Source organism: Crotalus tigris, unplaced genomic scaffold (assembly GCF_016545835.1).
Source record: "Crotalus tigris isolate CLP2741 ecotype Arizona unplaced genomic scaffold, ASM1654583v1 scf7180000017916.3911339, whole genome shotgun sequence".
NCBI lineage: Eukaryota > Metazoa > Chordata > Lepidosauria > Squamata > Viperidae > Crotalus > Crotalus tigris.
In genome coordinates, this window is record NW_024096718.1 from 3,384,066 (window position 1) to 3,411,395 (window position 27,330).

Below are 27,330 nucleotides of genomic sequence, written 5' to 3' on the forward strand. Positions count from 1 at the left end.
TAAAGCTAAGAAAGCAAGACAAGGCAATTTTCTGGGGAAAAACAATTGGACTAAGTTGCTTCAAGCTAATTCTGATAATAGTAATAAAGCTCACAGCAAAAAAGGAGAAAGAAAAAATAATGAAAGGACTATTTCTTCTTCTTCATGTGTATCTATAGGGTACCCAACCCTCTTCATTTAAGAGAGAACGAACAGGCCAAGTGATGCTATACAGGAGAAATACCCCTTAGGCCAGGGGTGTCAAACTGCCAGCCTGCAGGCCGGTTTCATCATACCGGAGCTGCGCCCACCCCATTGCCAGCAATGGCAAAATAGTCCCGATATGTCTCGCGACATCACGTGACATTGCAAGTTCGACATGTCTGCATTAGGCATGAAATTCAAATCAGTTAAATACAGTGCATAGTGTAGACCAGGGCTTTTCAACCTTTTCACAGATTGTACCACTTTTAGGATATGGCAATATTCGAGTACCACCAGTCACCTAAGAAGATGTCAAAAACTTGATGACCAAAAAAAATGAAAAAAGTAATGAGGTAAACTTACAACAGTTTGCTTAGTGACTGTTCAAAGTTACAACAACACAGAAAAAAGATATTTATGATCATTTTTCACACTGATTCCGGTTGCAGCATTCCAAGGGTCATATGATTTACATTCAGATGCTTGGCAACTGATTCATATTTATGATGATCATAGTGTCCCAGGGTCATGTGACCCCCTTTTGTAACCTTCTAACAAGCAAAGTCATGGGAAACCAGATTCACTTAACAATTATGTTACTAATTAACAACAGCATTGATTCACTTAACAAATGTGGCAAGAAAAGTCATAAAATGGGACAAAACTCATTTAACACATTTCTCATTAGCAACATAAATTTTGAGCTCAATTGTGATCGTAGGTTCACCCACTTACCATACTTTTAAGGGAAATTTGTGTTTGTTTCTCTGACATTAATCTTTGCACTGTTCTATCCCCTTCTCTCCCTCTGCTTGTCTAAAAGAAGCCTCTCCTCTTCTCCATCTCTTTCTCCGTCCCCTTCTCTTTCTCTGTCAGGTTTTTTTCTTCCTTTCCTTCCAAAAGCTCCTTTTATATCCTCTCCTCTCTCCCCCTCCTCCTCCTTTTCTCTTTGGTGTAGATGCAGATGACGCCTTTCCCTAAGGCTGCACACAGCTTCCAGAAGCACCAATCAGCTGGAGCCCCACAGCGATCCTGGGAGCTCAGCAGAACCCCAGCAACACCACAGCTCCAGCTGACTCTTCCAGAGGCCTGTGCAGCATTGCTGCTGTTTCAGCTCACCCCCCCGCTACACTTTTACACTTTTTTAATACATTTTTTTAAACAATGCTTTTCAACCCATCGTATACATACCACCTGCCAGGTACCGAGTATCACCAGTGGTACGCATTATCACAGGTTGAAAAGCACTGGGGTGTAGACTGCAGAACAGGAACAAGCAGCATCAAGATCATACATCTAAAATAATATCCTTTTCTAGAAAAAGTCAGAATATATAGTTTGAGCTGAACAAGTAATTATAATCTAGAAAGCTTGGAAAGAAACATATAACACAATTTATTAGTAGTCTAATGCAAAACAAATTCAAATTTTTAAAAATATTGTTAGTTATTCTATAGCAGAAGTATCATCTTTACTGTGGATATCTATCTACAGACAGAATACAACAAAACTAGGAAAATCTTCACTGTTTCCCAGATGTATCCTATTATACCCAAATTTTAAGATGTACATAAAACCCCTGTTCAGCTTCACATTAAATAACAATTTTCTATAGTTGACCCCATGTTGTAAATTTCCATGAAATGTTACTTGCTTTTTGTTTGTTATATGGAATTCTACAAATGTACCCCCCCCCTTTACTTCACATTTGAGAAACTACCCCATGACCTATTAATAAGCAAGTTAGTTAAAATATAGGTTTGGATGGCAGGGCAATTTAGTGGAAACAGAGATAGCTCAAAAACTGCTCAGTTTCTTAGACAGGAGGATCTCATCAATGGTTCATCAAGCAGTACAAAGGTACTTAATAGGTGGTCACAATGATTGATCCTTGGGCTTCAACTGTTCAATATTTATATTATTTGGATGATAAGCAGAGGGAAAGCATCCTAGATTTGTAAATATGTAGTGAGTGGGATAACTAATATTAATTAATGTTCTAGAAAATAAAGATTTCAAATACTCTTAATAGGTTATAGAAAGCAATCAAATTTTTCCCAGTTTTTCACTTAGGAAACAGAAATCAAATATACAAATGTAAGAAGAGAGGAAGAATATCTGACTTGGTAATTATACCTGCAAACTAAAAAACTGAATATGAGCCAGCAATGTGATGTGGCTATCAAGGCGGCAAATACAATTTTAAGCTGCACCAACACAAGTATAATTTCAAAGGACAGGAAGTAGTTATTCCACTCTGTTCTGCTTTAGGCACTGGGTCCAGTTCTCAGCACTGCACTCTGAGAAGTGTAGCAATCACCAATTAGCAAAACTAAGCTTCTGAAAAAAGATAGAAGGAACTGGGTATTTTATCTTTGAGAAATAATGAGTGAGGTGGGATACAAGGATGCTCTTAAAATATATAAAATGATTTAGTACAGAAGATAGTCAGGACCTCTTCTTTTTAATTCTATAAGGCACAACACAGAATAAAGGATTTGAATTACAGAAGGCAGATTCCATCTGAATGTTAAAATGCTTATACAATACAGGCCTAAATAACACAAAAAAGTGCAATACTTACAGCAGTTTTATCAGATTGACCATTTTTAATTATTATTGGTATTTTAGTATTGAAAAATGTCTTAGTAGCAATGTAATTTTTTAATAGTAATTTTTATTAAAGTTTACAATTACAAAGATAAAGCTAATTCAAACTAAAAAATTTAACAGTAAAATAAAATTAAAAAGTGTAAAAAGGAAAAAAATCACATTCAAGAAAAAAGATATATAAAAAATAACTTCTCCCTTCATCATGACAAGTACAATTTCAGTAGCTTATCATTTTCTTTAATGCTGCAACATATGCATTCTTCATGTCATGATTCATTTTTTATTTATAGATTTTCATCATATAATTCTAGCCAACAAAGGTCCATTAAGAGTTACCAGAAGTAACAATAAATAAACTAGCTGTATATTCCTGTCCTTTATTTAACACAGTACCTTATCACAGTCCCTAAAAATATAACAAAGGATCTCTTTTATGTCTTATTTATAAACAAAGTTTTAGAGCCTCATCATTCAGTTCTGATCAGCAAAAATCCATTACGCATTACCAGAACTGTACATTTTAACCTTAATCAGATAACCCCATTTTATGTTTGTTTTACTTTTTACAGTCTTAATCTTTATTTCTTTTGAATAGATTCCTTGATTTCTTTCCATTTTCTCTTTGTCTCCTCAGACATTAACACATTTTTTTTCTAAATCCAAACTAAAAATGATATACAAATTACTTTCTGGTTTGTTATTTCTATATATCTTTTAAGTATTAAGACGCCAGCTGGTTTTTTTATCTATATTCACTGTAAAATCTTTATCTGTATCATTGTTGTAATCTGCCATTTTTAAGTCCACATTCAAATTGGTCTCGGTCTTGTTAATAAGTCTTAAAAATAACTTCTGAGTATATTAGTCCCAAATATCCTTAAATTCAAATTATTCAGAAGAATTTGGAACGTCAATGATAATCTTTTAATTCTTTCTGGTTCCCTCTAGTGTTTAACCTTCAAGGTCCCATCTTATGTAGTATTCTGGTCAACAACATGTTCCTATAGGAAATTTTTGTTATATTTAATTTCAGAAGCTTCATTTTTCCCTAAACTACATTTTTCCTAAACTACATTCTGAAACTAAATGAGAGTGTTGTAATCACTGTTTTGCTTAGTCCAAAAGTTTTTAAAACCATTAAATTTGCATAAAACTTATTTCACTAAGGACTGAGGAAGACTTTCCTGATATACTGCAACTTGCCAATTTGCAGCTTCTTAGTATTCAAAAGGCCGTTAATAAGCTATTAAAAGTGATAAAAAAGGAAGCGTGCGAACCCAGTGTCCATCTGAACACTCAAAGCCATGGCTTAGACAAAGATGGAGACTTCCTCCACTCTCAAGAGTTTTAAACTTACCGGAGACTACTGTCTTACACTCTCTTCATGGGGAGCTACTGTCTGTCTTCATGTCTGGATTTGCATGTGGGCAATCCTGATTCTTCCCTTTGTTTAGAGTGGAAAAACAAGAATCCTGCTCTTTTTCTGACTTCTTAGTCCACCACACTTGACAACTCTGCTCACCTCAGGGCCATCTTCAATTCGTCATAGCTTCCCGGACATCCACAATAAAACATTACTTTACAATAAACAGTGAAGTAGCTTGGAAGTTATCTAAAGTACAGTGTAATATTTTGTTGGCATACAATGAAAAGAGAAGATAGAAAATAAAGAGAAAAAAAAAGAATTGCTAGGATTTGGAATGTTTTATCTCAGCACCAATATTCTGCCCTTACACAGAAATAGCATTATATGCATTATTCTTACCCTTTGAGCTTTAGCAAGTTCCTCTTTAAGTCTTTCATAGCCTTTCTCTCTAACTTCCAATACCGATGGGCTTCGCAGACGAGAGAGACCATCTGTGCTCAGACCAAAAACATCATCTCTTCCTTCAGAAAAGTCGGTTACTGTTGTACCCTGCAAAAATTCTCTCTCTGCGCTACAGTTGTCCTTCCCACCATAGCTTCCTGAGGTAGAACATGATACAGTTTCTGTGACATTGATGCTGCAAGAAAAGAGTGTATTTTTAAAAAGTAATATATTACACATGGACTGCATTTTTTAAAAAACACTCGAAGACATTCACAGGTAACACAAAATGATTAATTACACAGCCTGTATAATTATCAATAAAAGTTTTTTTAATGATTTCCAGTTTTGCATAGTAGCGCAGCAGCCAAGGGATCATGAGGCTCCACTCCCTATGCCTGATTTCTGCCTGCTGGGGGATCCTAAATGGGCCTGAAGTTGCCACGTAGAGGAAACACAGAAGGAGAGAAGTCCAGCCGATTGCCGAGAGATGGCAGTTGATCTGATCGGTTTGGGAAAAGCCCTTCAGAAACTGGCAGGAGAAGAGGCTAGCTTAACTTCCAAGTCTAGCCCAAGTTACAAGCAACCAAAGTCCAAAAGTACTACTTCAAGCTGACTGTAAACGTGTTTGGAACTGGGTAAGAACAGTGATTTTCTCTTTCCTATTTGGAAATTGATTTCCTGGAAAAAAAAAACAAAAAGAAAAACCCCAAGAAAAACCTCACTCGGAAAGTGAAAAGGAGGGAGACTTTTGCCCTACCCTCCTACAGACAGAAGTGGCAAATTAAACCTTTCAGAGGGAATAAAAATATATTGAAATGAAAAGATTATAAGATTTAATTTGGTTAAGTTTGAAATCGGTGGAATCTGTTAAGATTTTCCTTTTATATCATGAAAATAGAAGAATTGGTGCTGACATCTAGTGGTGGATGAAAATATACAATGCTGCTTTACTGCAGAGACTGGCAAGGCCCAGGAAAAGATAAATTGACCTTCAATGTCTTAATAACAAAGAACAACTGTGACAAAAAGAAAAAAGAAAACATCTTGGGCTTTCTACAAAGTGAAAATTATAAACTCTAAAAAAAGAGAGAGAGAGTTGACCATTCTGGATTACAAATACTAACTCAACTGTAACTCTAAAGCTATCCGCAGAGAAAGGAAAACTTTGATTTTTGGCTATCATGGAAAACCAGAGATCTGCAAAAAGACTATACCAAGAAAAAACAAATACTTTCCAAAAGGAGATCTATGCTATGTTGCAATTAATTCAAACAACAATAACCTCAAACCATGAGGAAATTAAACATAACCTTGAAAATATAAATGAACACATCTCCAATTTAATTTTACAACATAAAAATTCTCAGAAAATAAAAATAGAGTGAGCAGAAAAAACAGACAATTGACTACAAGACAGAGGAGATTTCAAGATGGAATTTAACAATACAAGGAAATATGACTTAACCCAGATGGAAAAATTTTTTACAAGAAACTCTGTATATGGAAAAGACAAACTACACTTTAAGATTACAAAATAAGTTTGGGGACAAGAAAAATTTGGTAAAATGGATTTGGCCAGAATTGTGAGATCTTGAGAGACAAAAAATAATAAAATCAAGAAAGACAAAAAGGAAAAGATTTTCAATGAACACAAAAGGGCGAAACCTTCCTATAAAAACATCTTACCTGTTTGGCCTTTTGTACCTGTAAAAACATTTATAAGATTATGGGAAGACTATCTGACTCATTGAAGCATATTGAACAGGAAAGATGTTGGGCAAAAAAAAAAAAAAAAAAAGGCTAAAGTGAGAATTAAGAAATTAGATGATGAAAATTACCAGAGGGAGTATTTAAAAATTAAACATTTGTTTGAATATGGTTAAAGAAATAGAAAGATTTTAAATATAAATGAAGATTAGTTTAAGAGGGATGAGTCCCTAAAGTAATGTAATAATAATAATAATAATAATAACAACAACAAATTCGCTATTAGTCAATTGCAAAAGGTGGCCTTACTAGGAACTGCTTCCATCCTGCGACAATATCTGTAATACCATCAAACATCCACATCTGCCTATCCCAGGTCCTGGGTAAGGACTCGATAGGTAGACAAAATGCCAAATCCAGTCTGAACATCTGGCTGACTGTGCGATGATCCATAATAATAATAATAATAATAATAATAATAATAATAATAATAATAATAATACAAGCACGGCATGACAAAGTAGCAACAATGGTGCATTGGAAGATCTGCAAAAAATATCATTTGCCTGTAAGCAAAAACTGGTGGGATCATAAAATAGAGAAAGTCATAGAAAATGATAAAATTAAACTGCTCTGGGACTTCAGAATTCAAACAGACAAGCACCTGCAACATAACACCCCAGACTTAACAATTGTCGATAAGAAAGACAAAAAAGTCTGGATAGTGGACGTGGCAGTGCCTGGAGACAGCAGAATAGACGAGAAAGAACTGGAGAAGATAACAAAATACAAAGACCTACAAATAGAAATAGAAAGACTGTGGCAAAAGCAAGCAAGGGTAGTACCAATAGTCATAGGCTCCTTGGGTGCAATCCCAAAACAACTGGAGCACCACTTGAACACCATTGGCATTGACAAATTCGCTATTGGTCAATTGCAAAAGGCGGCCTTACTAGGAACTGCTTCCATTATGTGACGATACCTGTAATACCATCAAACATCCACATCTGCCTATCCCAGGTCCTGGGTAAGGACTCGATAGGTAGACAAAATGCCAAATCCAGTCTGAACATCTGGCTGACTGTGCGATGATCATAATAATAATAATAATAATAATAATAATAATAATAATAATAATAATGCCCTTCATCCACGCAGTGACATTGATAGACTTTATCTACCAAGGCAAATAGGTGGGCGTGGAATGCTACAAGTACATCAGATGGTTGAAGAAGAAAAAATGGCTTTGGAAGAATATCCGAAGAACAATGATGAAGATGCACTGAAATTAGTATATCAGGAAGGCTTACTAACTACTGGAGAGACCAAACTGGCCTACAAGAAAGACCAAATGAAGAACAGAATAGAGGCATGGGAAGACAAAGCACTACATGGCCAATACATTAAAAAAATAGCTGGGAAAGCAGATAATAACAAGACCTGGCAATGGCTAAGAGCAGGAAAATTGAAGAAAGAGACCGAGGGACTAATTCTGGCTGCACAAGACCAAGCCTTAAGGACAAATGCATATAAAGTCAAAATTGAGAAGACAGCAACAGACAGTAAGTGCCGCCTATGCAAAGAAGCTGAAGAAACAGTGGACCACCTGGTAAGCTGTTGCAAGAAGATTGCACAGACTGACTACAAGCAGCGGCATGACAAAGTAGCAACAATGGTGCATTGGAAGATCTGCAAAAAATATCATTTGCCTGTAAGCAAAAACTGGTGGGATCATAAAATAGAGAAAGTCATAGAAAATGATAAAATTAAACTGCTCTGGGACTTCAGAATTCAAACAGACAAGCACCTGCAACATAACACGCCAGACTTAACAATTGTCGATAAGAAAAACAGGCAGAATAGAAGAAGAAAGAACTGGAGAAGATAACAAAATACAAAGACCTACAAATAGAAATAGAAAGACTGTGGCAAAAGCAAGCAAGGGTAGTACCAATAGTGATAGGCTCCTTGGGTGCAATCCCAAAACAACTGGAGCACCACTTGAACACCATTGGCATTGACAAATTTGCTATTAGTCAATTGCAAAAGGTGGCATTACTAGGAACTGCTTCCATCCTGCGACGCTATCTGTAATACCATCAAACATCCACATCTGCCTATCCCAGGTCCTGGGTAAGGACTCGATAGGTAGACAAAATGCCAAATCCAGTCTGAACATCTGGCTGACTGTGCGATGATCCATAATAATAATAATAATAAAGTTGGAAGGGACCTTGGAGGTCATCTAGTCCAAACCCCTGCTCAGGCAGGAAACCCTATACCATTTCGGACAAATGGCTGTCCAGTTTCTTCTTAAAAACTTCCAGTGTTCGCGCATTCACCACTTCTGGAGGCAAGTTATTCCACTGGTTAATTGTTCTATTAACCAGTGTTAATTGTCAGGAAGTTTCTCCTTAGTTCTAGGTTGCTTCTCTCTTTGGTTAGTTTCCACCCGATGCTTCTTGTCCTGCCTTCAGGTGCTTTGGAAAATAGCTTGACTCTCTCTTCTTTGTGGCAGCCCCTGAGATATTGGAACATTGCTATCATGTTCCCCCTCGTCCTTCTCTTCATTAAACTAGACATACCCAACTCCAGCAACCGTTCTTTATATGTTTTAGTCTCCAGTCCCCTAATCATCTTTGTTGCTCTTCTCTGTACTCTTTCTAGAATTTCAGCATCTTTTTTACATCATGGTGACCAAAACTGGATGCAGTATTCCAAGAGTGGCTTTACCAAGGCATTGTAAAGTGGTATTAATACTTCACGTGATCTTAATTCTATTCCTCTGTTAATGCAGCCTAGCACTGTGTTGGCTTTTTTGGCAGCTGCAGCACACTGCTGGCTCATATTTAAATGATTGTCCACTAGGACTCCGAGATCCCTCTCACAGTTACTACTATTGAGCAAGGTACCCCCTATACTATACCTGTACATTTGGTTTTTCTTGCCTAAATGCAGAACCTTACCTTTTTCACCATTGAATTTCATTTTTTTTAAAGTTTTTATTTTTCATTTATCAATTACATAAACAAAAAAGAAAAAATTTCACATTTGACAAAATAAAATAAATCCACATAGGTGTTGCTTGCCCACCCCCCCAAACTGCATCCGCCTTCTCTAACACTCTCCCTTACTTCCCTCCTCTTTCTCACCTTCCCTCACCTCTCTCTCTCCCCTCCCCCTCTCCTCTCACCATCCTACTTCCTCCCTAACCTTTCTCCTCCACTCTCATCCCTCTTCGGATACAGTGCCGGGGAAATGCCCAAGCAACATCTCTCTCATAAGTTGTCCCATCTATTATCTTACTTTAATCCTATTGTCTGATCTACTTACCCACCCACCGCCAACCCCCCCTCCCCCCCACTCCCCAGAACACCCACCCATCCCCAACCCCCCTCCCCCCACTTCCCAGAGCTTGGCACAGGGTTTTCAAACATATTAAACAAAATCTACTTAACTTTAACTAACACAAACTGAATCTAACTAAACCTATCCAACTATACAAATAACAAAATCAATAACTTACTTTAACTCAGATACGAAACAAATTTAAACAACAAATTCAAGCAAATTAAAAAATTCAAACCAAAAATTATTCATAATCAAATATAAAAATCAAATACAAAGCGAATTAAACAATTCCAAATTTAAACCAAAAATTATTCATAATCAAAACGATACTTTTAATCATATCTACTCTAATCATAATTTATCCATTAAATCCCATATTTATTCTTCATATAATTTATCCACCTTCTCCACCCCGAGATGTATATTTCTTTTAAACAATATAAACTTGGCTCTTAACTCTTTCCCCCCCAGACCCAAGTAAATTTATTAATCATAAATTTAACCTTTTCTCCTAAATCAAAACCTATCAACTTCTTATACACTTTTAATATATCATAATATATCGTAATTATCTTTATATGTTTATTAAAAATTATAATAAATACTCCCAAATATTAAAACCTATCAAGTCTTCTCCCAAACAGAGATCATAATTTTAAACTTTTCCCCCTAAATAACAAAGATTTAACAAAACTCTTTATAATTCCCCCCCTCCCCCAAAAAAGCTAGCTGGCCGGCTGATATTCCAACTTTTCCTTCTATTGTCTAGCGCATAGAAAATGGCAGAGAGCCATTGAATTTCATTTTGTTAGATAGTGCCCAGTGTTCAAGTCTGTCCAGATCCTCCTGTATCCTAAGCCTGTCTTCTGGAGTGTTGGCTATTCCTGCCAGCTTGGTGTCGTCTGCAAATTTGCTGAGTTCCCCATCTATCCCCTCGTCCAGATCGTTGATGAAGATGTTGAAGAGCACTGGGCCCAGAACAGAGCCCTGGGGCACCCCACTACACACTTCCCTCCATATAGTATTGCCTTCTTTCTTTATTCTTTTGGGTTTGGTTTTTTGACATGAGAAATATAAAAATGTTGGGATGGTTTATATAAAAGAAATGTTTTCTCTGTTTTGTCTTTTTCTTTCTTTCTTTTGCTCTTTTTTTTTTTTAAGATATGAGAAATGTAAAAATGTGATGGCTTGTATGAGAAAAAAGACTTAAATATTTAAGTGTAACTAATTTTGAGAAAATCTTAACCAGTAAGAAAAGTTTTGAATATTGTGGGGAAAACAAATTTAAATAAGAATGTAAACAGGACTTATGATGAGGCAATCAAGATGACCAATGAAAAGAAGCTTTATATTGATGTGTTTATTACTTGCAGAAACATGAGAAAAATGTTTATATTTAATTGTCATTTATTTAAATAAGAATTGTATTAATTTAAGGTTGGCAAAAGAGAATATTATTGGAAGAAGAGGAAATCATGTAAAGCTATCATATGGACTATAGAATTATAGAAATTAATTATTTTTTAAACATTAACCCAGACAAGACAATGTTTACCAAATATTAAGGTATATGTTAAAAATCAATAAAACTTTTTTTAAAGTTTTTTTTACAACCAACCTGATACCTGGTGTTTCTGCACAATTTAGGTGCCTAGCAGATGAGTAGACAGGTTGTGTAGGAAGATCAGTCACATTCAGAACACTTGGTTGAATAGGTAAGGAGCATACAGCTGAGGGATGAAGCCGGTAAATTATGGTAGGTGAGGTAGGTTCTTCAGAAGTTTTAGATTCATGCACTTCTAAAAGATCTGGAGTAGTCGGGGAAGCTAGATTCACTTCATGAAAACCTTCCAAAGTGTCATTTGCCATGATAAAAAAATCATCATATGGAGATCTAAAAATAAAAAATAATTGTTGGACTGTTACCCATCCCCAAATTACATACAAATAGATGGCAAACTTATCACCTTATTGAGAAATACATATCAAACATTTTATGTTGGCAACTTTAAGGCAGCAATGTACATATATACACACATATATATAGTTGGATCCTAAAATTATGTCTTCATATACAAAATAAAGGAGATCATTTATTACATTTTTCCTTCTGTTTGCCAAGTTGTATTCTAAATTATTTCCAAAAATCTCAATATTTGACAGAGAGGAAGGCAATAAAAAGAGGGACATGGGGACTTACTTGCTCATAAAAATAAATTTAAATTCAAACCACACATACTTTGTCCTCAAGGTTGGGATCAAAAGCCCTTCTTTCACAATTCATACCTCTTAAATAAGATCAATAACAGATATCCTTTATTTTACACACTCCCTTAAATTCTGCTGCATTTAAATTAAATTCATACTGGCATTTCAATGTATTCATAATATATACATTTTCAGAGATTTCAGTTATCTATTTTACATACTGAGTTGCTTTAATAGTGAGATAGACGACATATAAATTTAATTAATATTATAGGTATGAAACAGTTGATTGATTTGTATTACCTTTAATAATTAAAGATTACTTAAACATGTTTTTAACCTTTTGTTTTCTAGGCACTATGTATCAGAATTACCTAAATCATGGTCCCCATCTTTTAAGGGTACATTTAGAATTTTAAGAGTGTGTCATGAGCACTGTTGCAAAATGCTTTCCATGGAGATCCACACAATATCAAAATAACAGCAGTTAGGGACTAACAAATCTCAAAGTACTAATTTATCTGAGCACAGCCTTCCAAATCTACAGGACACTATCACCCCCCCCCCCAGCTTACTCTGAGCTTTTGCAGGCAAATGGTATACTTCTGAGCGCAGTACTGTGCTCAAAGCATCCATTTTTATTTTCTAAGCTACTAGGGCACAAGTCGGCAACCCGCAGCTCCAGAGCAGCATGCAGCTCTTTGAGCCATCTCCGGAGCCTCCCACTCCCTTCTTTGTTCTCCTGCTGCCCCCCAGGTCTCAGTCCCGGCTGGGGCGGCAGTGGTGGCGAGGGCATCACTTCCTGGGCCGTCCCCGGGCTGCCAAGCTGACCACGTGTCTGCCCGGGCCAGCCACGTGTCTGCCCGGGCCAGGCGGCAGTCCTGGCTGGGTCATTGTCGGCGGAGGCATTGCTCCATGGGCCATCCCCAGGCCGCCGAGCCAGCTATGCATCTCCCTAGGTTGGGCCAGGCGGCAGTCCCAGCTGGGGCGGCGGCAGGAGGGCATCGCTTCCTGGGCCGCCCCCGGGCAGCTGAGCCGGCTACGCATCTCTGCGGGCCGGGCTGAGCAGCAGTCGCGGCTGGGGCGGCAGCATCGCTTCCTGGGTCGCCCCCAGGTCGCCAAGCCGGCCACATGTCTCCCTGGGCTGGGTTGGGGACATTGCTTCCTGGGCCGTCCACAGGCCATTCCCCAGGCAGCTGATGGCTGGGGCGGCAGCATCGCTCCCTGGGCCATCCCCAGGGCGCTGAGCTGACCACGTGTCTGCGGCAGTCCTGGCTGGGGCGGCGGCGGCGGTGGTAGGCCCATTGCTCCCTGGGTCATCCCCGGGTTGCCGAGCTGGCTACACATCTCCCCAGGCTGGGCTAGGTGGCAAGGGGGCATCACTTCCTGGGCCGTCCACGGGCCGTTCCCTGGGCAGCCGAGCTCGCCACACATCTCCCCAGGCTGGTCCGTGGTGTCCCAGGTGCCTTTCAGCGCCTTCTACTGCCTCCTGCCCCCTCCCCTCCCTGCCCCTTTGGCGCCGTCTGCCTTTCGTTTTCTTTTCTCTCTCTCTCTCACATCTGGAGGGGGGCAGAGGAAAGAGAGAGAAAGAGAGAGAGAGGATGACTTGTTCTGGCGAAGAACCAGTGGGGGCAAGGCGAGGTACGTCAAAAGACGCGGAATTTTCGTGCTAGCATCTCCCGAACCCTTGTTATCCCTGCCACAGATTTGGCTCATCCACCCTCACTCTCTCCTCTTCTCTCTTTATGGATGAGGCTGCTCACTTCAAATGGTTGGCTACCGAGGCCTGGGAGCCAGGCAGGTGGGCAAGCAGCATTTTGTTGCTGTTGTTTTGCGCACGCACGGCGCTGGCTGGGAACAGAGCCAAGCAAGCTCTCTGGTTGGAAGTCCCTGCAGCTTGGGAGACAGGATCTTCCCCCTCTCAGTCCCAAATCCCAAGCAGGATTCACAACATTGGGATTGGAAGTGAGCTGCGAGGAGATGGTCTGTCTCTCTTCCTCCCCTCCTCCCTTCCACGCCGGCTACTGAGGCTCCCTGCTGGGCACAGTCGGCCTGAAGCGAAGGAGGGTAAGGGGCCTTTCAAAGCGTGACATTGCAACGGATGGGAGAGCCTTTCAGGAGGGTGCGGATGAACTGTAGCTCTCCAGATATTGCTAACATACAGCGTTTGCCATCCCTGCAGCAGAATCGATGAGAGGTGCTGGCATTTCTCTTTGTCAAAATGTGGTGAATCCACATTGCCCATCTCTAAGGGAGGAAGTTAAACAATTTGGTAGGTGAACTGGTTCTGTTAGTAAAGGGGGGGTGGTGGAAAGAGAGAGAGAGAGGAAAGAGAAAGGAACGCGAGAGGAAAGAAAAAGGAAAGAGAAAAAAGAAAAGAGGGAGAAGAAAGAGGGAGAGGGGAAGGGAGGAAAGAAAGAGAGGAAAGAAAGAGGAAAGAAAGGAAAGAGGAAAGAAAGGAGAAAGAAGAAAGAGGGAGAAAGAGACAGGGGGATGAAAGAAGGGGAGGGAGAGAGAAAGGAAAGAAAAAGAGGGAGAAAGAGAGGAAAGAGGAAAAAGAGAAAGGGAAAAAGAGAGGAAAGGAAAGAAAAAGGAAAGAGGAAAGAAAGAGAAAGGAAAGAGGAAAGGAGAAAGAGGAAAGAAAGGGAAAGAGGGAGAAAGAGAAAAGAAAAAGGGAGATGAAAGAAAGAGGGGGAGGGAGAGGAAGAGAGAAGAAAGAAAGGGAGAAAGAGGAAAAGGGGAAAAAGAAAAGAGAGAAAAAGGGAGAAAGAAAAGAGAAAGGGAGAGGAAAGAGAAAGGGAGAGGGAGGGGAGAGAGAGAGGAAACAAAGGGAGAAAGGAAAGGAAAGAAAAAGGAAAGAAAGGAAAGAGAGAAAGAGGAAAGAAAGAGAAAGGGAGAAAGAGAGGAAAGGGGGAGAGAGTAAAGAGAAAGAGGAAAGGGAGAAAGGAAAGAGAAAGGGAGAAGAAAGAGGAAAGAAGGAGAGAGAGGAAAAGGTAAGAGAGAGAAAGAGGGGGAAGCGCAAATCTCTCTCTCTCTCTCTCTCTCTCTCTCTCCCCCCCCCTCTCTCTCTCTCACACACACACACACACAGTGGAGCAAGAAGACTGGCAGACCAAGGGTGCACGAAGCACGAAGCTGAAAACACCAGCCTGAAGATGACGAATGGGACTTTGTCGGAACGTCGCCAAGACACTTCCAATTTTACATGGGAGAAAACCCGAACAACCAAAGACCTACCTACATACATACATACATATATATAATTTTAGATATCCAAAGGGTTTTGCGGCTCCGTGTTTTGTTTTCGGTGGGAAACGGGTCCAAGTGGCTCTTTGAGTATTTTGGGTTGCCTACCTCTGTACTAGGGCATAAAGATGATGCAGACCCTCAGAATTATACTTTTTAAGTGTTCTTCTTTAGAAAAATGTAAAATAGGATAAAAACTCTAGAGGTTGCCAAGAAAGGTATTTGTGAGCACAATGGTGACATACTTGTTCATGATCAACAGTACAGTATATGTCAACTGTGGAATAGAAATAAGTATAAGGACAGACTGATCTCCACTTATTCCTAAATCTGACATTCTCAGTTTCACATTTTTCTCCAATTCTTCAGTCCCACTTGAAATTATAGAATAATTACAACCCTTCTAACAACAGGAGCAAGTGACTGAGTTATTTAAAAAGAGTACAGATTTATTACAGAATTAGGCAACATAGTGCTTATGGATATCTCCCTTGATACCTATAAGACTCACTGCTCCAGCTGGATTTTTGCATTTTTTCAAACTCATGTAATTAAAAAAGAGTAGCTAGGATTATATTTATTTATGAGAATGTCTCTAGGTCCGATAGGCAAAAGATTATTGAAAATGCTTCAAAGTCATTTCACCACAGTATCTTTGGGTAAAAATGTTTTTCAAAATACATAAAAGTCTTTTTGGAATAGGTAACCCCCCCAATATGGCATATAGTAAGTCTGCCCATGACATGTTTTCAAATTTTCAAATAAGCTCTTATTCTAAAAGGTTTGTGAACCCTAATTTGAGAACTAGACCAGAGGTCTCCAACCTTTTGGGCACCAGGGACCAGTTCCACGGACCGGAGAGTGCATGGTTTTGTGTGCTGCCTGCATCCCGTAGATGGGCCTTGGCTCGTTTGTGCAGACCGGTTGCTGGCATGCTGTGGCCCGGTACTGGTTGGGGGGTTGGGGACCCCTGAACTAGACAAGCTGAAGCCAGATAAAAGTTAGAAAATGGAACCGTACAACAATCATTGTTATATAGAATGTTATTTCCAGAAGCCAGCTGCTAAATCCCAGGATCTGTGAAGAATCACCAATCCTCTTCCTTGTTAAGGTAAGTGTTTGGAAGATTCAAAGATAGGCCTCAAGCAAAAATTCTCCATAAGCATGAAGATGAACAGTTCTGTAAAAGGACAGAATTAGGATTATGTTAAGATTATATTTTAAATCAAGCCCAAAATGACCATTGCTGTAACAGACATGAAAGGGGCGTTGTCTTAGCTGAACGCCTTTTCTCAGAACAGAGATGGAGAATCCACCAATGGGTTTAGACTGTATTCCTGCCCAATCAGATCAAGTCAGCCAAAGTTGCCACGCCCGTTCTGGACCACCGAGATCCCAGTCTTGACGCGAGCATAGCCATTGACTGATAGCAAGACGTTGTGGCTCACAAACTAAAACTAACCTTAGGCCTAGATGACCTACAAGGGTGGGAGTGGATTCTCCATCTCCGTGCTGAGAAAAGGCATTCAGGTAAGACAACTTCTCCAGCACTGGATAGGGAGTCCACCAATGGGACATACCAAAGCCTACTGTCCCTGAGGGTGGGAAGTAGACCGATCCGGTGTGGCACTTTGATGTATAACCTGTTGGAGAACCCTCCTACCGAAGGAAGCCTCCGCCAAGGCAAACCTATCGATTTTGTAGTGCCGTATGAAAGGAGATGGTGAAGCCCATGTGGCCGCCCTGCAGACTTCGTCAATGGACGCCTGGGTGGCCCAGGCTGCAGAAGTAGCTGCACTCCATGTAGAGTGAGCTGTAATCCGTCGTGGAACCGGCAATGACTCAGCCTGATATGGCCCAGCAATGCACGTCCTAATCCACTTGCCAATTGTGGAAGAGGAAACCTTCCAACCCCTGGAGGAAGAATGGAAGGATATAAAGAGGGCCTCTGATTTGCGGAACGCCGCTGTCCGTGAAATATAGTACCAAAGTGCTCTGCGGACATCCAGACTATGCCATTGCCGTTCCAGAGCATGCACTGGAACGGCATGCTAGGGTTAGGGCAAAAATCCGGCAGCACTATCTCCTGGGATCTATGGAATAGAGAATTGACCTTCGGGATGAAAGTAGGATCGAGTTGAAGGACCACTCAATCATGGTGGAAAATGCACAGGTCATCCTGGGTTGAGAGCGCTGCCAATTCAGAATTACGTTGTGCCGACATGATTGCCACCAGGAATGCCACCTTGTGGAACAGGTAGAGAATGTCGCACATCTTTAGGGGCTCAAAGGGCGACTTAGTAAGAGCTCAAAGGACCCATGGTAACTCCCATGAAGGTACCTGTGCACAGTAGGGGTCTGGTGTTAGCAGCCCCTTTAAGGAATGAGTGGAGTAAGGGGTGGTGTCCTAATGACCCCACAGACTCACATTTGAGGACTATGGAAAGGGCAGCTATCTGCCTGCGCAATGTATTCAGGGCCAAGCCCCTCTCCAGATCGCCTAACAGATAGTCCAGGATGTGGGGAATCATGAGTTCCGAGAGCGACAAATGTCGACTGGAGCACCATGATTGAAAAGTTCTTCCACGTGGCCTTCCGTGTGGAAGGGCAACGGGAGGCCTGGATTACTGTAATGACCCCTGGCGAGCAAAGCTCCCGTGTCAAGATTGAGTGCTCAAGTGCTAGACGGCTAACTGGAGCCGTTGGGGGTCCAGATGGAGAATAGTCCCTTGGCTGAGGGAGACCCGTTCCGGAGGAATCCGCCAAGGATCTGCAAGGGAAAGGCTTATCAGATCGGCAAACCAAGGCCTCCTTGGCCAATAAGGGGCCAGCAGGAGTATCTCCGCTCGCTCCCGAAGCTTGCGTATTACCACTGGGAGGAGAAGGAGAGGGGGGAAAGGCATAAAGCAGTCTCTGTGGCCATGGGCTCCGAAGAGCATCCGTCTGTTCCGCCCCTGGAGATGGGAACGGGGAGAAGAATCGAGGCAACTGGGCGTTGGTCGGGGACGCAAAGAGGTCCAAAAATGGAAAGCCGAAACAGTGACAGATTTCTCTGAAGATCCTCGGGTGGAGGTGCCATTCCGAGTGATTTACCATTGTCCTGATCAAAAGGTTGGCCTGAGTGTTTGCCTCCCCTGAAATATGATTGGCCTTGATGGGAGGCCAGATTGTGTTCTGCCCATGATCCCAGTAAGAGCAACTCAGTCAATAAAGTCTGAGAGCGGGTACCCCCTTGGCAGTTTACATGGGCCTTGGCAGCCACGTTGTCCGTGAGGACCAGTACGTGCCGCCTTGTCAGGCTGTGAAAGTAACAAAGGATCAAATGTATGGCCCGTAGCTCGAGCCAATTTATGTTGTGCCAAAGGTCTGAGCGGGACCAATGGTCCCGTGCCCACTGCGAGCGAAGGTGTGCTCCCCAGCCAAACAGGCTGGCATTGGTCATTAGTACTATCCGATCTGGCTCCTTGAAGCATGACCCTCTGAGCATGGAGGAAGATAGCCACCATGTAAGGGAGCGCAATATCTGGTGTGGGAGTCTTACCCTTCGTTGGGAGGCACTGAGATTCTGCCTCTGGAAAGGAAGCATGAACCACTGCATTTCCCTGGAGTGGAGCCTGGACCATGGGACAATTGCCATGGCCGATCATCTTCCCTAACAATTGGGAAAGACTGACCAACGTTACTGTCCAACTCCTGCGTAATTGGGGGACTGACTCTCTTATGCTGTCCCGGCGTTCTTGAGATAAATACACCCGGCACTCCACCGTGTCTATGATGGCCCCGAGGTGTAACAGCCTGGTTGTGGGAACCATATGACTCTTGGGAAAGTTTACCGAGAACCCGTGGTCCTGGAGCAGCTTTACCACCAGTTCGAGGTCTGCCATGGTGGACTGGGTGGACGACTGGATTAATATGTCGTCCAGGTAACATTGGACTCTGACTGGTACCATCCTTAAGTGAGCTGCCAGAACCGCCAGGATCTCGGTAAATACCCTGGGAGCCTATGATAGGCCAAATGAGAGTGCCCTGTATTGAAAGTGGCGCCCTTTGTACACGAACCGTAGAAACTGGCAGTGGGCCAGAGAGATGGGGATATGAAGGTACGCCTCCATGAGGTCGATAGATGTCAGGAAGTCCCCTTTTCTTATGCTTTCCAAGATGGAGCGGAGCGTTTGCATCTTGAATTTGCAGTATGCAAGATGAAATTCAAGCCCTTGAGATCTAAAATGGCTCTCCATCCCTCTGACACCTTTGGGATGACAAAGAGGATGGATTAAAACCCCGACCTCTCTGGTCTGCCGGCACTGATTCTATGGCCCGTATGTTTAATAGATGTTGAACAGCTTCATTCATTAGCCATTTCTTTGTTCGGTTTTGTGGGTAGGGGCAAGATAGAAATCTATTTGGAGGGTTGGAAATGAACTCTAGGATCAGGCCGTGATGTATAGTGTTTAGTACCCATGCATTTGTGGTGATGGCCTCCCACTGGTGGGCAAAGAGAGAGTGTCTGCCCCCTATGGGAGGAACTGCTGGAGAGTTACCTGGAGCGGCGGAATGGTTGGACTTCCCGTGAAAGGGACGCTTGCCCTGAAATTGCTGTCTAGGTCTGGCCACCTGTCTGTCAGGCTGTCTATCCTGTCTGTCCTGCCTGGCCAGAAAGGAACGGATGGGTTGCGAGTAGTTATACCTAGCCCCTGCATGAAATGACTGCCTTCGCAGGTAATAATTGGACCATTTGTCCGATTTCTTAAGGAGGTGATTAAGGACCTTGCGCTTATCCTTGTTCTCAGTGAGATAAGGATTCAATGCATCTCCAAACAATTTACTTCCCTGATATGGGGTTGCCGATAAACTTAGACTTGGCATCGGCGTGCCAGTGCTTCAACCACAGCATACGGTGACCAGTGACGCTGGACGCCATAGCCCTGGAGGAAAATCTGGCGGCTTGGAGGGTGGCATCTGACGGGTACTCGATGGTTGCCACCATCTTGCTAAGATCCTGGTGTGTGCGGATATCCTCCGCTGGAATACGGGCCTGAAGCTGCCAGCGAAGGGCAGATCTGTTGAAGAAGTATGCGGAGGTGGCCGTCCTAATAGCCCATGCAGCCACTTGATGCATCCTGCGATAGGCAAGTTTGCACTTATGGTCCTCAGCTTTGAGAGCCTCAGAGACATCTCCGGGAATGGCGGTGGGAGACACTAGGGGGACGAATGGCTCGTCCACGCAGGCACTTCCAGGGCCTCCTCCAGATCCTTGGCTACGTTGTATAGCTTTTTATCAGTATTACGTGGAAGGGGAAGGGAAGCCAGAGATGTCCACTGTTTTCGAACCACATTCAGGAACATGGGGGGACAAGCGATGCGGTGTTGAGCTGCCACCAGTTCGGTGAAATTTGAGTCCACCTCTGAGTCTGGGGAAATGGTGGTTGTTGTTGAGGAAGGATCAGGCCCGAGATGGGCTGTGGATGTGGCCTTGCGGAGCAAGGGGACAAAGAAGGAAGGGTTGAAGAGATCACTGAATGAAGGAGCTTTGGGAGGAGGCTCCTCTGCCTCAGACATTGGATCCCCTGCTCAGTGTCATGTTCACAAATGGATGTACCCTCAGAACATGAGGACCCAGATGGGGAGGAAGGATCATAATAGGTTTCAGGAACCGGTTGATGAATAGAACGGTGAGCGGCAGCCACTGGCCTGGGGGCCTGTGCCTTGCCTCAAGGGCATGGTCTACCGCTTGTGCAACCAGCAAGGCTAGACGGTCCTCCGTGGGGAGGGGAACAGGCTCACTTGGCCGAAGTCCTGCCGCAGTAGGGGTGAAGGTAGCCTCGGGAGTCCCGTGATGAGCCCATGCAGTAGTGGATTGGGAAATGGGGAGAATTTTGCCCGCCCCACACTGTGCAGGGGAATGTAAAGATTCCCCCGTCGACCATATCCCCAGGGGGGATGCTGGGGGCCCCAGGGGTAGGTCAAGTTCAATCCCTCAGTCTGAGAGGTCTCTAACCTGGTTAATTTCTGTGCCTTTGAAAATTCCTTTTCTAGAGCTTGGTGTCTCCAGCTGGCCTGCTTTTCAGCTCCCTTGGAGGTCTTGGTGCTAGATTTGACCTTGGTTTTGGCCACAGTCTTGTCAGCGCCCTCCAGACTAGATGAATTTGGATTTATTGGAGCCGATGAAGACAGCAAAATGTCCCTTGTGGAAGGTATGGAAGGGGCATTGTCTTACCTGAACGCCTTTTCTCAGCAGGATGATGTAGAGTCCAATGAATGGGTTCTATGACAGCCTTCCTGCCCGGCAGACTGGGTAAAAACTTTGGCCACACCCTTCCTCTGGGCGTGACCCCAGTTTTGACTGAGGCGAGAACCTTGTTGGGATTGCTGTGTTAGCTCCTTGTCCTACCTGCCTAGACCTAATATCTGGGGGGGCTTGGACTCTACATCATCCTGCTGAGAAAAGGCGTTCAGGTAAGACAACGCCCCTTCTCCAGCAGGATGGCTGTAGAGTCCAATGAATGGGACATACCAAAGCCCTCATGTCCCCCTGGGAGGGAGTGTCTAGGCCACCGAATCTTGAGCAGATACGACTTGCTGTAGCACTCTCCTACCAAATGCAGCATCTACTGCAGCGAAGGAATCTAAACGGTAATGTCGGATGAAGACGGAAGGAGAAGACCAGGTTGCAGCCCTGCAAATCTCTTCCACCGACGCCTGTGTTGACCACGCCGCTTAGGTAGCCGCGCTACGTGTTGAATGAGCAGTCACGTGTGCGGGCACTAGAAGTGCCTGCGAAACGTAGGCTTGGGCTATGCATGCCCTAATCCACCTACCTATAATAGAAGATGACACCTTCTTTCCCATAGTTGACGGTTGAAAGTAAACAAATAATGCTTCCGTTTTACGGAAAGATGAAGTGCGCTTCACATAGAAACACAGTGCCCTACGCACGTCCAGCTTGTGCCACCTACGCTCCAGTCCATGTCTGGGTCTCGGGCAGAAATCAGGGAGGATCAGTTCCTGAGATCTGTGGAAGATGCTGTTTACCTTCGGGATGAAGGCAGGGTCTGGTCTGAGAACTACCTTATCTTTGAAGAAGGTGCAAAGATCCTTCCTCACTGACAGTGCTGCTAGTTCCGAAATTCTCCTTGCTGAAGTAATGGCTACAAGGAAGGCTACCTTCAGCGATAGGTGGTGAAGAGAGCATGAGTCAAGGGGCTCAAAGGGTGCCGATGTCAAGGCATGAAGAACCTTGGACAAGCTCCAAGACGGGTACCTGTGTATAACCGGGGGCTTAGTATTCGCCGCCCCTTTTAAGAAGGCGCTAATCACTGGATGTTGCGCCAGAGAGGATAAATTTTCATAGAATATTATAGTCGAGAGAGCCGATACCTGTCTGCGAATTGTGTTGACTGACAGATCCTTATTAAGTCCCTCCAGTAGATAATCTAAGATATTGGGAATGGATACTGCAGTTGGATCTAGATGAAGGTGGGCACACCACCTGCAAAAGCCCTTCCACGTAGCATCATAGATCCTGTTTGTGGAGGGTCTTCTTGATGCTTGTACGATCGCTATCACCCCTGTGGAGTAAGCTTGTTTGGTTAAGCTTTGCCGCTCAAATGCCAGGCGGCTAGCTGCAGCCACTGCGGATCTGGATGCAAAAACTTGCCCTGACTGAGAGTTACTCGGTCCAGGGGAATCCTCCATGGGGGTGATATCGAAAGATCCACGAGGTCGGCAAACCACAGGCGCCGTGGCCAATGTGGGGCAATGAAGATTACCTCTGCGCCTTCCCGGATCAACTTTCGTATGGTCGCCGGTATTAATGGCAGCGGTGGAAAGGCGTACAGGAGTTGTGCCGGCCACCGGCATCTGAGCGCGTCTGTTCCTTCCGATCCCGGGGTCGGGAACCTGGAAAAGAACCTGGGGAATTGTGTGTTCTTGTGAGTGGCAAAGAGGTCCAGATGTGTCTGCCCGAACCTCCGAGAGATCTCCCTGAACAGAGCCGTATCCAGTCGCCACTCCGACTGGTCCACCTTGGCTCTGCTCAGGAAGTCCGCCCGGAGATTCGTCTCCCCGGAGATGTATTCCGCCCTGATGGAGCTTACGTTGTTTTCTGCCCACCGCGCCAAAGCCAACGCCTCCTTCATTAGGTCCCCTGAGCGTGTACCTCCCTCTTTGTTGACGTGGGCCTTGGCTGCTACGTTGTCTGTTAACACGAGAACGTGTCTTCCTGATACTAAATGGGAGAATTGCCATAGAGCCAGATGAATGGCCCGAAGTTCTAGCCAATTGATGCTGTGGGAAAGGTCCTTCTGGTCCCACTGGCCCTGTGCTATCTGGGTTCCCAGATGGGCTCCCCATCCGAATAGGCTCGCGTCTGTCATGAGTATGATCCTGTCCGGCTCCCTGAATATACTCCCCCTGCGTATCATGGGAGATATCCACCATCTCAGTGACCCCAATACCTGTTTTGGTACCAATACCCTCCTGTTGGAGGTGCTGAGGTTCCTCCTCTGGTAGGGTAGAAGGAACCACTGCAACCCCCTCGAGTGAAGCCTGGCCCATGGGACAATGCCCATGCAAGATATCATCTTTCCCAGGAGTTTTGAGAGCTGAACCAAGGGCACCCTCCTGCTTCTCCGGACCTGGTGGACTAGCTTGGAGATGCTGGTCTGCCGCTCCTGGGACAGGTATACCCTGCACTGGTCCGAGTCTATCACCGCGCCTAGGTGCTGCAGCTTCCTTGAGGGGTGAGGTGGCTCTTGTTTATGTTGACTGAGAATCCGTGCGCCTGTAGGGTTCGGATTGGTGGTCTGGAGGTCTACTTTTGCTTGGTCCTGCGAGCTGGACTGAATCAAGATGTCGTCCAGATAAAACTGTACGCGCATCGGCATCATCCTGAGGTGGGCCGCTATTACAGCTAGGATTTTGGTGAACACCCTTGGAGCCAAGGAGAGGCCAAAGGGTAATGCCCTGTATTGGTAGTGCCGGCCCGCGTAGGTAAATCTGAGGAACTTCCGGTATCTGGGGTGAATGGGAATATGTAGGTACGCCTCCGTGAGGTCTATTGAGGATAGGAGGTCGCCCTTCCTGACACTGGTTAGGATGGATTTTAAGGACTGCATCTTGAACCTCCTGTAGTTCACGTAATAATTCAGACCCTTCAGGTCCAATATTGATCTCCACCCTCCAGATGCCTTTGGGATCACGAAGAGGATGGAATAAAATCCTCTTCCTTCCTCTCCCTTGGGTACCTTCTCTATGGCCTGAATTGACAGAAGGTGGGTTATGGCCGAAGTTACCAACCTTGCCTTGTGTGCCTTTCTGGAGATGGGACATCTGATGAACCGGTTTGGTGGGGGAGAGCAAAAGTCTAGGGTTAGGCCATGCCTGATCGTCTCCAAGACCCAGGCGTCAGAGGTGGTCTGCTCCCAGACCTCGATGAAATTCCCTAGCCGACCCCCTATGGGAGCGTGTTGTCTGGCGTCACTTGGTGCGTTTAAAGGCTCTACTTCCCGATCCTCTATAGGGACGTCTGGATTGGAACTGGCCTCTGGCTCCCGTGTTTTGGCGATCCTGGGGCCGATCCTGCCTCAGGTAGAAGGATCGTGAGCCTTTGGGCCAGTCCCAGGATTGCCCTGACCGAAAGGGCTGCCTCCAGTCCCAGGGGCTTCCTGGACGGAAACCCTGCCTCCAAAACTCCTGATTGCCTCTCCTGTCTAACTTCTTTGATGGGTGTACTAGAATCTTTCTCTTATCTCTACCCTCGCTGACATGTGGATCCAGTATGGATCCAAATAATAATGCTCCACTGTATTTGGACGTCGAAAGATGCCACTTGGACCTCAGGTCTGTCTTCCAATTTTTGAGCCACAGTAGCCTACGCGAGGCCACTGTGGCCGCGATGGATCTTGCCGCATACTTTGTTGCATACAACGAAGCATTAGCCATAAATTGAGAGGCCGCAAGGATTTTGGCCAAAGTTTGGTGTACCCTGACCTGATCTGGAGGCACAGTGTTTTGCAGCTCCCTCAGCCACATGATACAGGCCCTCGCGAAGAATGACGATGAAGTTGCTGCTTTGGCCGCCCAGGCTGCAGCCATGTGGGAACGGTGGAGGGAGTGCTCAAATTTCTTTTCCTCAGGTTTCAAGGCCTCCGCCATGTCTCCTGGAATCGCAGAAGTAGAAAATAATGAGATCAAGGGGTTATCTACCGAGGGCACCTCTAACATATCCGAGAAGGAAGGAGAGACATTGAACAGCTTCCTTTCCACGCTATTAGGTGCCGGTGGGCTTGCAAGGGAAGACCATTGTTCCTCTACCGTGGTCAGGAAGACCTCCGGACAGGGAATGTATTTGTCCTGTGGGACTTTTTTGGCAAATAGAGGATTGGCCTCCTTGCTTGTAGAAGGATTCTCTTCCTGTACTGATGTCAAGTTGACCGTAGAGACTGCCTTTATCAAAAGTGATTTGAGTAGCACTGGATCAAAGAGGCCAGAGCTCGTCGCCTGCTCAGGTGCGGTGCCCTCATCCTCCGAAAGGGGCATGTCTGACATGTCAAGGTCTAATGAGTCTCCCTCTCCTATCTGAGAGGAAGTCTCAGAAATGTTAGTAGGAGGCGGCCTAATTTGTCCCTTATGGGATGTGTGGAAGGCCACCTGTCCCCTAGAAGCCATGAACTGGGAAAAGGCATCCTGCATGAATGCCTGAAATTGTGCCGACCATATGTCCTCCTGCGCTCTGTCACTGGACGTGGCTGCAGTGGGAGTATGGTCAGGTAAAGATGCTGGTGAGGAGGGATTGGAGGAATCCAACTGTTCCGTTTCCCCAGGAGGAGACCAGGTTTTGAGAACTTCCTGGGCAGAAGGTTCTGCCGTGGGTGCCGCCAATGGGACAGGGGAAACCATACTTGTCACATTGGAATTGGACCTCTGTGCCCTGGCAAATTGTCGTTCTAGAGCCAAATGTCTCCTCGAGGCCTCTCGCTCAGCCGTTTTAGATTGTCCCTTTTGAGTAAGATGCTTTATTTTAGCCTTCTTTTTTCCCCCCCACCTCCGGCTCAGAGGATCTGCGTTTTTGTTGTTGTTGTGGAGGGGATAATTGAGGGACCTGCATGGCTGAATACGAGACATTGTCTGCCATTGTGCCAGGTACCCCGAGTAGGCAATACCTGGAGTGGGGGAATAAGGTACGCAGATCAGTTGCAGATAATTGGGACTAATGTCCTCTTCTGCATATACAAACAATGGCTGGACAGACAGGATCCTTTGGACAGGAAGATCCTGCAAGGCAGTGACTAAAGGTCACTATAGGAACAGTCAGAGAGAAATTATTCCTCCTCACCTCCTCACCTAGTCCAAAGGACGGGGTCCAGACCTGATATAATCACGATATGACTGGTGACTTTATTTCCCCCAATCTGTGGCTGTGAAAACAGACCACGATCAAAAATGATGGCAGTTCGTCTATTTCCCCCTCTTCCCTCTTCTTTGTTACAAAGGATTGTATGTGATCTCCGTCAGGCAGTTACTACAATTTTTTCTCTTCGTAATCAAGGGAAAAACAACTCCGGATGGTAGACCCACCCACAAAAGGACGGCGGGTTAAATCCGCTTGTTTAAAATGGCGAATTGGAGGAAGCCATGCCCCCCAACAGTAACCGATGGAAGCCACGAGGCTCAAAATGGCGAATCTTAACTGCCGGCTCTGTGGTCTTTCCTATCCTTCCTGGAGCGCCGGTAGGAGGAAAAAGGAAAAAGCGCCGGTTAAGCGGCCCTTTCAGGCTTTAAAAGGCAGCGCCTCTCCGCTGAAGCGGCGAACGGCGCTGCGGCTCTGTCGGCCGATCAGGCCGCAAAATTCTCGCGCCGATCAGCTGCCGCAAAATTTTCGCGCCGATCAGCTGTTTAGCGCCGAGCGGCGCCGCGGCTCTATCGGCCGATCAGGCTGTAATCCCCGCGCCGATCAGCTGATTAGCGTGCTGGAGATCGGCGAGCGATCCGGTGAGCGACCCGAACCCCCTGGCTAGCCGCCCTAGACCCTGGGGATACTCTCACCACTCCGACGATCCTCCGGTGAATGGAGATCCGGCAATGGCTCGAAGCCCCAAGCCAGCTGCTAGAGAGATTTTCTATCTGCCAATTTAGGGAATCTAGGAAGAGGGAGAATTTGTCTTTTCTAGGATGGAATCTTTCAAGAGCTGATTCTCGCACTGCTACCGGGC

At 44.4% G+C, this 27,330-nt stretch overlaps 1 protein-coding gene across 3 annotated transcripts in view; it reads right to left on the bottom strand.

Annotated features, from left to right (window-relative positions):
* Positions 1-27,330, bottom strand: part of LOC120308437 (RAB3A interacting protein) — a 112,254-nt gene that overhangs the window by 13,584 nt on the left and 71,340 nt on the right. For 2 of the 3 annotated variants that reach the window (XM_039344494.1, XM_039344495.1), the window contains 2 exons: positions 11,283-11,558; positions 4,562-4,799 (listed from right to left, as the gene is read on the bottom strand). The exons of the other annotated variant lie outside the window; for it this stretch is intronic. In XM_039344494.1, the coding sequence (XP_039200428.1) occupies positions 4,562-4,799; positions 11,283-11,533 (489 nt within the window). In that variant the 5' untranslated portion in view covers positions 11,534-11,558. The remainder of the gene's footprint in view (positions 1-4,561; positions 4,800-11,282; positions 11,559-27,330) is intronic. 3 annotated transcript variants of the gene reach the window in all.